The sequence below is a fragment of the Siniperca chuatsi genome, linkage group LG24 (genome assembly GCF_020085105.1).
Source record: "Siniperca chuatsi isolate FFG_IHB_CAS linkage group LG24, ASM2008510v1, whole genome shotgun sequence".
Classification (NCBI taxonomy): domain Eukaryota; kingdom Metazoa; phylum Chordata; class Actinopteri; order Centrarchiformes; family Sinipercidae; genus Siniperca; species Siniperca chuatsi.
This window is the reverse complement of record NC_058065.1, coordinates 6519251-6531981: the sequence shown is the minus strand read 5'-3', so window position 1 is coordinate 6531981 and position 12731 is coordinate 6519251. Positions and strand designations below refer to the sequence as shown.

The 12731-nt window shown below is 39.8% G+C and overlaps 2 protein-coding genes across 5 annotated transcripts; one reads left to right on the top strand and one right to left on the bottom strand.

The window, feature by feature from the left end:
- The first annotated feature begins 785 nt into the window (after positions 1-785).
- Positions 786-2145, top strand: mettl21a (methyltransferase 21A, HSPA lysine). Its single transcript, XM_044187373.1, has 3 exons — positions 786-1250; positions 1336-1447; positions 1644-2145. Exons 1-3 carry the CDS (start codon positions 1074-1076, stop codon positions 2039-2041), a joined length of 687 nt encoding a protein of 228 aa, XP_044043308.1. The 5' UTR covers positions 786-1073; the 3' UTR covers positions 2042-2145.
- A 2-nt stretch (positions 2146-2147) lies between these two features.
- On the bottom strand, positions 2148-9437 carry LOC122871865 (cyclic AMP-responsive element-binding protein 1). Of its 4 annotated transcripts, none has more exons than XM_044187370.1 (8): positions 9040-9437; positions 8071-8164; positions 7792-7962; positions 7289-7389; positions 6814-6953; positions 5353-5535; positions 4996-5149; positions 2148-4302 (listed from the first exon to the last, which is right to left on the bottom strand). In XM_044187370.1, the coding sequence occupies exons 2-8, from the start codon at positions 8155-8157 to the stop codon at positions 4158-4160; spliced, it is 981 nt and encodes a 326-aa protein (XP_044043305.1). In that variant the 5' UTR covers positions 8158-8164; positions 9040-9437; the 3' UTR covers positions 2148-4157. The 4 variants fall into 4 exon arrangements, with proteins under 4 accessions (XP_044043305.1, XP_044043304.1, XP_044043306.1 ...); XM_044187369.1 differs by having other exon boundaries at positions 9215-9437; XM_044187371.1 differs by having other exon boundaries at positions 7792-7938; positions 9040-9434.
- Positions 9438-12731: the final 3294 nt, after the last annotated feature.

Here is a 12731-nt window from a genome sequence, read left to right as displayed (position 1 = left end):
TGAAATGCTGTTTGCATAATAGAAATGGCACACTGTATACTTTACAGTATAAGTGTAAAAAAAATGGAAGTGGGAAATTGCTTTACATTAGGTTGACACAGCTTAATGTTCTCATGTTTTCAGATACTATACAGGCATACAGCACTAAGGAAGATAATTACAGGGACACATAAACAAAATTATGTGTGTTCTGAGATTAAAGTGGTACTGTGAAAAGGTGACAAAAAATTAAACAACAAAAAAGAAAAAAAACACTTTGAAATGATCTATTGAAAGATCTCAAACGAGATCGCTGCATAATACAATAGCCACTTTTAAAACCTAAAGATTATATTTAACATTGAAAACAATTATGGAAAATATTACAATTCTGAGGGGAGAAAAGTCCAGAGAAAGGAGTTTAAAGGAAAATTGAGGGAAGTCAAGTTCTAAGCTTTTGTAATGCACATATTAAACAATAGACAAATATGTATTTTCTCTGTTTATTTTGTTGCCTAGTTCCAGAAAAAGTTAAATTCTCTGCTTTTATTTAGTATTTCTGATTCTGATTCTGATTTTATTTTGAGTGCAGGAACGCAGATAAACGAAAAGTATATTGCTGCTATATGTTTTGAACTTTACAGACCTGGTGGGCTTCATCTGCAGGCACCGCCCCCTCCATTATGGAGAAAACACAGCCGTTGAAAAAAAACATTGCAGACACGCCCATTATAAAACCAGGCTTTCTCATTGGTCACTTTTATCCAAGCTTTTATATAATTGGCTGAAATTGGTCATTGAACGTTGGGACGCTGGGAACGTTTTACAATCCAGAGATAACTGAATGGACTCTGTCCCTCGCGCTACAATGTGTACACAAACAAAGTAGCTAGTTCCGAAGTGATGAGGCAGAAAATTGTTGTAATATTTTGGAGAAAACATATACGATGGAAATAATTAAAAGAAGAAATGGACACTGAAGGTGATACCTTAACTCCACAAGATGGCAGTAATGAATCAGCAAATCAGCCAGGTGCCTTAAAACCTCAAAGAAGAACCGCATTGCGCATGCGTATGGGGACACTAGGTAAACTATGACTACTGGTTTCGATATATTTTACAGCATGGCTCTCGTTCCGTATGTAGAGAATTCGTTACCTGCGCTTTCCAAACTCCACAATTCATCGGCACAGTTTCGGTTCGCCAACCACGACCTCCGTCTTGCCCAGGACTGGAAAAGGCTTGGGGTAGCAGCAGTTGTGTGGGATGCGGTAAGTGACGTTAGTGGCAACGTTACTACTGTTCGTAATTTATTACAACTTATTTGATTAAATGCATATTACATCTGTTTTCCAGGCAATTGTCATGTGCATGTACCTGGAGCTGGAGAAGGTGGAGTTAAAGGGGAAGGGGGCAATTGAACTGGGAGCTGGCACGGGACTGGTGGGCATTGTAGCAGCCCTGCTGGGTGAGTAACATTACTATATAATTAATAAGACTTGTGAGTGGAAAAAGAGAGGTGTAGGGTCCCACCCTGACAAGAGTAAAATTCCATAAGATAGTGTTGGCAACAACAAAAAAATGCTTTTAAAGGTAAGAAATATACACACAAATATCAGTACTGGCCTTTAAAAATCAGTTAGTCATATTCCTAACCTGTCTAGGTGCCAAAGTGACCATCACTGACAGAGAGCCTGCCCTGGACTTCCTCTCTGCCAACGTGAAGGCAAACCTGCCCCCAGACTCCCAGGGATCCGCGGTTGTGTCTGAGCTAAGCTGGGGGGAGGGCCTTGAACGTTACCCAGCCGGGGGATTTGATCTGGTGCTGGGAGCAGACATTGTTTACCTGGAGGACACCTTTGTGCCGCTGCTGCAGACTCTAGAGCACCTGTGTTCAGACACCACTGTGGTGTTACTGGCCTGTAAGATCCGCTACAAGAGAGATACAAACTTTTTGAGCATGCTGAAGCAGCGGTTCAGAGTTGAAGAGGTCTACTATGACAAACAAAGGGACATTCATGTATATCAATCTCGGAAACTGCCACCTAGGAGGGATTTGTGACGACTCAGTGAACTGACTACTCAGTTTTCTTTCACTGACTGCCTTCTTCTTTGTAAGCATTTACTGTTTTTGCATAAGAATCAAATAAAATGTTAAAAATCAAAGATTACCAGAAACACATTTATTAACAGCTGCCAAAAATGTAATATTTGAATAGCTCTAACATAATGCACTGTATTATACAAGTTGGTGCTGACATTTAGAAATTGTGAATACAAAATTGATGTAAAGCAACATAAAAAAAAAGCATACTATGTCATGACAATACTTAATACCTAAAGTAATACAATATGGCATTCTATTATCATGAAAATATCCATTTTGTTCACTGTGACGTCATTGTCCTTTTGATTTGGTTGCACTTTACAATCCTTTTGCAGGATGTCTGATAGGTGCAATCGATTCGTACTTCGATTTGACGCTCCACACAACTAATAACGTCTAATCAAATGCATGATGATGCCTTCTAAATCACAAAGCAACAAAACACTCATGGACACTCACTTGCAGCAGCAGGGTTTGCCTGTTAGCTCTGCATGAGATGTTCCTGTTAAATCGTGTGAAATGTGGTAGGATTGTGTATGCAAGGAAAGTGCACATGCCACTTTGTAATCCTGTAAACAGAATTTGGAGACAGCCTCTGCTGATGCCTTAACAGCCGTGGACGGCACTACATAGAGGGGTCCTGGTAGCTCAGATTCTTATTAGAAACTTATCAACCTCCACCTGCAGGAATTGTGTTTTTTTTTCTCTTCACTTACACAGAATTAATTCAAACTTTTTCAATAACAAAAAGGTGGGGACATTACACGATCAAAAACAGTATAATACACCAACATACGAGGCAATTCTTGATTCCAGTGATGGCCATGTGTCTCCAAAATTTGTTTACAAATATGCAGACAAAGTATTTCTTTCATTGCAAAACAAGTAAGGCTCATTATTTTGGTTTGTATTCAAAAATAATCCAGCAATTAATAAAATGAATAAAAAACATTTGGATTGAAAAATCTGTAACATTTTATTTTTTTTAAATGCCACTTTTAGCACTAACACTGTAGTTTAACCATTTTGTGTTTACATTACATACACACGAGCAGCAGCTCATTCGCATTTTATTCCCATTTTCCTTAATTTATATCAATGGAGGCATTTTATGCCACGGAAGACCCTATTTACTGTAAACTATGGTGATTTATATGTTTCTAATATGTTTATATGTTTTTGTTAAGACTGGTAGAAATACAAACAAAAACAATGAGCCTTAGTAATATGATTGGGAACATGCATCAGAGACCCAACTTGAAGAGTTCTGTAACAATAAATGTTCCACTTGAGAGATTTTAACAACAGCCTCTCTTCATCATGTGTTTTTAAAGCTGCATTTAACATGAAAACCATTTTACAACCCAACGTAATGGTTAGCTTTTTTGTTCATGTTGTATCAAGGCAAAGTAAATTAAAGTAAAAAAAGTCAATGGTATTATGCAAGCAGATAGTCCAATACATAATAAACCAAAACATAGCTAAAAAGATAAAATGTCCATGACACAGCCCATCTACAGTTCAAAGCATTAGTAAGTAACCGATGTAAAGAGCGCAGTTACAATTACAAACGTTGCACACAAAGGTAACCTCTCCAAAATGATCCAAGTGCCTCGGGGAGATTAAACTGTAAAAAGTTTTGTCGTTAGTGGTGATGGTAATTGAGCAGTTCCCCGCTGCTGGTGATGTTGCCCAGTTCGTCCAGGCACCAGTGACTGGAATGCTTCCCTTTGGTGGCGTCAAAACAAGAACAGCCTCACTGTCTGTTTTATCACTTCGCCACAAGGACCCTGTTTAGTTGTAGTCTCCTCCACATCCGTTCTTAACATTGTCTCACCCTTTCATGGGAAACTGATGGGAACAGAATTACGATTTCAAATCGCTGAAGTGGGAGGGTGTATTTTTTCTATTCCTGGTGAGTCACTTTACACATTTTTCAGCAGTTTTTAAAAAGAAAGCTATAGAGTAGAAAAGGGGGAGTGGCATCCAGATGCATGGCTCTGTGCGGAGTCTCTGTACATGGGGACAGGCGGGCACCTGTCGAGCCCCAGGCAGGCATTTGGTGACGTTTCTACTCAGATTTGTGGCAGTACAAGTCTTTGAGGGCTTTGAGTTCCTCGATGAGGGTTTTGTTCTGGTTCTCCAGCACAGCCACACGGTTCTCAAGACACTTGACATACTCCTTCTTCTTCCTGCGACACTCGCGAGCGGCCTCCCTGTGTGACATAAAGACCGTGAGTGTATGTCTGTGGTTAAGGTCTAAACATGTGTGCAGTACATGGCTACATTTACTTGCATAGCCTAGCCCCTTTAACCAAGCTGCTTTTTGATGCACGGGACATTTGCTCAGTGAGGAAAACCTAAAATGAACACTTGTCTTGTGTTTCCCTCCCTACTTATACACTGGCATAAATATAAGACACGATGGTGCAGACCTTGTGGCCCACTGCATTAAGTGCCACAGATTTGCTTCATTTGTAGCATCCTTTGATAAAATGACTGGATCATCAACCAGGGGTATATGCTGTTGGTGCAGTGAGTATTATAAAATAATAAAATTCAACCCAGCATCATTACCAATGCAAAACACTGCAAAGCTGTAATTATGTGGTTGAGAATTGTTTTGACATAAACAATATCACACTGTCACAGAACAGCAGTTGGCATTATTTAATTCACAGAGCTAACATTGAGCTAAACTGCTGAAACCTTTCCTAAAGATACTTATGTCGGTCAAGGATGTTGGGACACTGATTCAGCCATACATCTCAGTGCTTGCAACTGTTTGCACTGTGTCTCATTTCTAGATGTCAATCTTAGTGGGATCAAAGGGAGCAGCAATGCTCTGGCAACACTACAGCATAAACTAGAAAAATATACACCATTAGCTAACCTCATGATAAACGTACCTGTTTTTCATAAGTCGGACCTCTCTTTTGCGCGTGACTTCCTCGGTGCCTCCTCCTGTGCCCAGTGCAGGCGAAGTCGCCATGACCACCCCAGGAGTGATGGCGCTGGTGGGGGCTGTGCGGATCTGATAGGCCTGGACATCACCAGAGGCGGCTGACAGACAAAGAGACAAATTTTACTATATTTTATTTATTTTACTAAAGAGATACAAAAATTGAAACAAATTCACATGACACACTTTGACTGATATGTAGCTGTTCTAATTGGTATAGTTTCATGTTCAAACTGTATTGTAAATTGCATTCATTCACCTTAAGTATGCTTAAGTAGAACATTATGTTGAATTATTTCCCCACCTTGTACAACCACTTGGTTGCTGGGCACTAGGATCTGCTGCCCATCGCTGGTCTGGGCGTACTGCAGGATGGTGGCACCAGGCTGGGCTGCAGTAGCGTTGGCCATGGTCAGTGTCTGCAGACCCTGCACTCCATCTGTCCCGTTATTGGCCAGCTGGATGGCCCCACCCTGGGTAATGGCAACTGCAGAGGGACATTGTCATGTGTTAGAATTAGTCTCAAATGAACTTAAGTGATGTTCTCCAAATCCAGTGCACTAGACATGGAAATTACAGTCCAATGCGACAGCGGCACGTAAACAAATCCTAGTTTCAAAATGTCCTTTCCTAAACATGTGTGATGTCACCGACTCTATAATCTTTTTCTATAGTATACCGCTTAAACACTGCTAACTGCAGCAATGACCAACTGATTTTGTATTTGTTATACTTTCTTCATGTGGCAAACCCCTCTGTGAAGTGTATAGCAGTGGCATCCCTCTCTGTAGGATTACAAGTACCTGGGAGTACACTTGGATAATAAACTGGACTGGACCAAGAACACGCAAGCTGTTTACAGGAAGAGCCAGAGCCGCCTCTATTTTCTGAGGAGGCTGAGGTCCTTCAACATCTGCCGGACAATGCTGAAGATGTTTTACGAGTCTGTGGTGGCCAGTGCTATCCTGTGTGCTGTTGCATGCTGGGGCAGCAGGTTGAGGGTAGCGGACGCCAACAGACTCAACAAACTGATCCGTAAGGCCAGTGACATTGTGAGGGTGGAGCTGGACTCTCTGGCAGTGGTGTCAGAGAGGAGGATGCTGGCCAAACTACACGCCATCTTGGACAGTGTCTCCCACCCACTCCATGACGTGCTGGTCAAGCAAAGGAGTACCTTCAGCGAAAGACTCATCCCCCCAAAATGCACCACAGAGCGCCACAGGAAGTCATTCCTGCCTGTGGCCATCAAACTCTTTAACTCCTCCCTCTATGGGTTAGTCTGTATGACCCTAAGTCATTAAACTGGACACTGATCATTACATCTCTGCCATACTTGAATAACTGTGCAATATTCTGTGTATTACCTGCATTACTGCAGTGCAATATCTTAATAATCTCAATAAGCTACACTTAACTCTAAAGTACTTGCACCACTGCTTATTACTTTTATTATTACATTGTATTATTATACTGTATTATCATCATCAACCGGTAAACCCACTTGGTACCTCACACTTATTTTATCTTATACTTATACCCACCTGGTACTTAATTTATTTTCTGACCTGTTTTTTTAGAGTGTATTGTATTATATTGTTTGCTAGTACTTTCTCCTGTGTGCACTGACATAAAGGCAAGCTGCTGTAACAAAGCGTTTCCCTTCGGGGATCAATAAAGTATTTCTGATTCTGATACATCAAATAACAAAAGGCCACTGTCTGATAGCAGGAAATCTTCCTCTATCACAGTATTCAAAAGTACTTACTGTACTGGCCACTGCTGGTCTGATAGATGGGAGTGGGCATGGTGACTGTGGTGATGGCAGGGGCTGAGTCATCCTCTGACTTCTCTTCCTCAATTCGAGGCACCGCTGGAACATCTGACGATAAGTCATTCAGAATCTTCCTGTAGAGAGGAACCATCACAGAGAAATCTCAGCAAACCTTTTCCATTTATAAAAACAACCTGTCACACGTATACAAATGCACCAAAATTATTCAGCCTCCCTCGCATGTACATCTACTTCTACCTTGGAAGCAGTTGCAAGTTAAGCTTTGTGCTAAAAAGTAACAATAGTTGATAAAATGGTCATTCTCTTCGAAACTCTGACATGCGATTCAGATAAAAACAAATGGCCGGGCAAATGTTTGTATGGGAGGAAAGAGCTCTACATCTATGAGCACACAAGTAATAAATCAAGAAAATTGATTAATATATTTGTCACAAGATGTCACACAGACCTATAAGAAGGTCGTCTGGACAGGATCTCTCTCCTCTTCTGAGAATCCGTCACGCTGTCTACAGACTCCTGAGAGTCCTCACTCTCAGCAACAGTTGAAATCTGCAAGTGAAAAATTATAATACTTTAATTTAAACTTTTAATTTCAACAGCTTGCTAAACAAAGATCAGTTATATAAACCATTTTAAACATAATTTACAAGGATTTGTGTCATTGCAAAGATGCAGCGATTAAGGTGCAGCCATATGTGAGGGGAATAATCTACCAAGCAAGAAAATTAAACTACAAACTTACAGCTCAGCTACTATCACTACTATCAATGGTTTTGCAAGATATTGTGCTCATAATGGCAATTATTAATTTAGATGATTTCAGGTACAAAGTTAATTTATGTAATTTTTAAATTCTAAAACCAACATGTCAGGATTCAGTGATTATTATTTGTGTGATAAAGCAAAAAGTGGTTATTAAGTGCTGTAATAAAACAATAAAAATTCTCTCACCTGTACAGTCTGGACTTGTGGGGACTGGATGACAGAGGGCTGGGCAGTTTGGATCACCCCGTGCACTTGAACTGTCTGACCATTGGGTAACTGCACTAGGGTGACTGTGGGACTGCTGGAAGTCACCTGGCCTGCTGCTATGGATGCCTGCAACCCATAATCACACACTATCTGTATGCAAAGTTATGAATAGTTCTCAGCAGTAGCAACTCTCTTTTCAGAGAGTAATTATGCAACTTACTTTGTAACGTGTAAATTTAAAGCGATGATAAGATTTACCTGGGCCAGGGTGATCTGCTGGGCCTCAGACTCCGAGACAGCTGTTTCACCACTTTGCTGTGTGTCTGCACCAGCCTCCATGGTCATTTAAAATCTGCAAAAAGTAAGAAACTACTTGTTTGTATATGTGTGCTTAAAACAGAACTGTGCAGCACAAACAGCGGGAAAGTGGTTTATGGTGTACAGTAGACACACTGGAGGATGTGCCTTATTCACAGTGCTTGTTGATATTCTAAAGGAGGGTGTGGCTTAGCTTAACATGCTAACACATATAATTCATTTATAAAACATCGTTAACGAGTTTCCATGCAGAAACAAGAAAAATGTGATAACTAAAATCATTTAAAAGCATGTAGCAGATGTGATATTCAAGACTTGACAGCATAATGTTAATGTACCGATTTAAAATATGCTTCTACATTTTAACTAGACTCACACTTCCCATAAACGCCGAAGGCTAAAGCTAACTTGGCTAGCCAAGGAGTTCTCGTTAGTGTTACCAACTTACAGTTAGCATGTAGCTAGCTTGAGCAGCATGAACTTCATTGCTTCTGTTAGCATGCTAACAAGCTAATATGAATGCATTGAATGTTAGCACAGTTAGCAGCCATTTATTTAACATTTATCAAGGCTCCATTTCAAATCTTTTTTTTTTTAGTTTTTAACAGCCAGTGTCGCAGTTTTGCGCTTTGCTGTAAGATTCAAATGTAGTCCAAACTAACATTGCATTGATTAATAACGTTATGTTGCTAGCTGTGAGCCTGAATGGAGGGAAATGTCTGCATGCATTGTATGCCAGTTTTGTTTGCAACTAGGTCACCCCACTTTCACTAACGAGTTTGTTGGCTCAATTTTAGTTAAACACACTGTTGACATGAATTAGCTTTACATGGCTAATTGCTTCTGTAACTTATTTCTAGACTGTTTATTAAAAGAAAAAAAGATTTAAGCCCACTCCCATATTAATACCTATGTCTCAGTTGTGTTGCGAGCCAGCAGTCTTGCAGAGACTGACTCATTTTGTGAGCCTCTGCAACACGGCCGCCATGATCTCTTTGTTGGCTTTGTGCGGATATTAAGCACAAATAACTTCTCTGGGCAGTCATCTATCTGTTTAGCAAACATCGGATGCGTATCCTCTTACCAACACAGACTCGCTTCGTCACTCCCGGGTCTACGGAGCTCCACTTTTATTCAGACCGACACGTAAGAGACCGCGTCAGGCTACACCTCCGTCGCGTCACCGAGAACAACAACACGGAGAGGAGGACGAGGGAGACGACGACAGAGAAAATCAGCTCTATCGACAGGACTCGAGTGAAGACGGAGAGGACCGGAAAGTCACGAAGGCTGCCGAGGAAACTATGGAACACCACGGAGATAGCCGAGGAAAGCGCTTGATGTCTTCAAACTTATCTGAGCATGCGCCGGGTTGTGTAATAAAAAATCTGTAAAAATTAAAATAATGGACTTTAATAACAGGGTGCTCAATGACAAATTGACCATAACGGATTGCAGCAAAAGTCTGTTGTATGGCTTCCTTCATTGTGTGGATATATTTGCCCTTTTTTAAATTTAAGATTATTTATTGTGCTATATTAATATCTTGTAAAATCATCACAATTGATCTTTAACAATAATAATACTGTCATGTCAAAAACCATTAAATTAAATTCTAACACACTTGTGCTCTTGCCTTTATCTTCACATTTATATTCAAATGTAACTTTTCATTTTTTTAAGATAACACTGCCAATTATGAGATGTCTGACAAACTGATACTCTGAACTCATATTGATTTTTACAAGTTTTACATATAAACTAACATTTAATATAGAATTATATACAATATTAAACCTAGAATTTTAGTTCTTTTTATTTTCTGGCAATGTTTCCCATCATCACTGTGGTGAAATTTTATGTCCATCTTACAGCTGAATATGCACTTATTTTTCTTGGAAAAAATAAAATAAATGCTAATTCATCATCTATTCATTTAATTCTAGAAGTACATTTTAACAGTAAATCATATTTATTCTTTCTACACCAATTAAACTTCAACTTTATTTGGTATCACAATAGTTTAATTTATTATAAATCAGATGTTTTGAAACATTTAAAACATTTTCAGTAAATATGCACTTTGTTCAGATGGTTTTGAAATTCATGGGCTGCATTGCTGTAGTGGTACACATGATGGCAGCAAAATCCTTCTTTATTTCTTCCCACCATGACAGTCAGCACTGATACTGCCCCATTATGTTTTGTTTAGGCACATGTTCTTTTATCCCAGCCTGATATGACCAGTTATCTGTGAATTAGATTAGTCTTAATTGTGATACTGACTTTGTACCACCAAACCACATTGTGATTTTAATGAGAAACCAGTGGGGCTCCAGCCCTGTATTACTTCTTATGTACTATTTACAGCCCTCGTGATTCACATTACATTTGCTTCTCCTTGGTCGTCGATTCTGGCTATAAAATGTGCTAATTAACTCTGTCACTTGGTGTGTGAGGACTGGTGCTGTAGGAGTGAAATGGGTTCTAAGCTGTGGCAGCTGGTCAAAATCCTGCGGGGAAAATGAGACTTCAGACCAATTTATGACCATCATCTCTGTGTGCGAGGTCATTTCGGAGGCCTCTTAATACACACACAGGCACACAGATGTCAAACATACCCATCTTCACCTATTGAGTGATTGACAACACCAGTGGTGCAAACATATTCACTGCTGACCCAACCAATCTTGTGTCCTCTATAAAAACTGTCTGAATAGTATCTGCCAACAAAAGTCTTAAATTTAGCATTTTTCTATTCAAAGTCAGGCACCAATAATGAACCATGGAGTCACCTATTCATCATTAAAAACTCTCATAGCAAATATAATAAATATTTGTCACACAGCAGCCTTCATATCTGTTCCTGAGTCCTTGTCAGTGACTTGATTGGATACTGATTTCCCTTAATAATGACCACAAGCTAGGATAGCCTTAGCAAACCATAATTAGCCTGCATCCCTACATGAGACGAGAGGTTTCATTCGTTATCAGTGAATATGCACTTAGCTATGCAAGCTGTGTACATTAGTTTCTGTCAAAATGAATCTACAATTTGTGTGCATGTTGTGTATATTTAGTCAATTTCTCATTGTATAGAAACAAAGTATACTATAAAAGAAAAACATGTAGACACCCATTCTCATTCCCAAGGCAAATTTATATCAAGCTTGCACACAATAATATGAGTATTGCCAAGATTTTATCACACAATAGTGTGATAAGCTTTTTACAGCATTCTCTAAAGTGACACCTGCTAAATTTTAAATGTAATTACTGAGTATTCCAACAGGCATGGAGAAAAATAGTAGAAAACTATAGTAGAATATTCAAAATGAATGACAATTTTGTTAGGGCTTCAACTATAGATTATTTTCTTAATGAATCAAACTATAAAACGTCATAAAATAGTGAAAAATGCTCACTAGCCCAAGGTGACGTCTTCAAATGGCTTGTTTCAACCAGCAGTCCACCATACACTTAGTCAAATTGTTTTCAATTAATTTTCTGTGGATTGACTAATCTTCTCAGCTCTAACTTTTGTATAAATACATTTTAACTTCTTTCAGTCACCGAAATCCAGAGCCTTTCACATTTGCTGTTGAAAACACATGAACACACAAATACAATCAAGACTATCCTAGCATTATTCACTTCTTTATCACATCACCATCGCATTTTCTGAGTGCATATCAATGCGGTCAGTGTGCCTGGTGATTAATGCAAATCTCTGATTCTGACTGCTAATGCTGGTGAGTTCTGGCACAGAATATCTGATTGCAAGGTTTTTACCACAGCGCTCTGCATCATCCCCATCACAGAAACGACCCTGGCTGTAAATCACTGCTGAAACACCCACAAACAGCAGAGTAAAATGATGCCACAGACGTCCAAAATGGTGTAGGAGGAGGAGGATAGGAGTTTAATCTTCAGAATATGAAGTAGAGACCTGACTCCAATCCATAGCCCTTTCCTTTCTCCTTAAACCCAGCTGTCAAAGCCCCTGGCTTAACACAAGCCTCCAAAACCCCATCAACAGCAAGCCGTATGACACTTCCTATTTCCCCCACTTTTTGTGTCTCTTTGTTTTCATCTCTTCCTCTTTCTGTTTCACTCTGTTTGTCCTAATTTCCTCTTTCTGCGTGTGTTTTTTTAATCACACAGTCATATGAAAAATCATGACCCCATCCAAGTCATGATCCGAGGCGGTGTACTTAACAAGCACCCCCTCGGCATCAGGCATGTCTTCTGCAGTAATGAGTGTATGAATAACATGCCTGATATATTCTGTCAACATTGCCGTCGAATTTTAAATGCAGTCCTCATTCAAAGCGAGTGGAAATATCATACCTGCCACTCAAGCAGGAGATTGTGGGAGATGTCAGCTCATATGGGCTTGCAGGAGGCCATGTGGAGTCCAGAGAGAGGCTGAATATGAATACAGAGGGGAAACATGCAGCACATTTGAATACCACTGACCTTATATGCATGCTTTTCATAATGGTTGAATTACCTGAATCGCATACGAACCAGTGCACCTGGCTGGGGTTGCCATGGATACTGGGCCCCACAGTCTGTCTCTCTCTATCATGCACTCACAC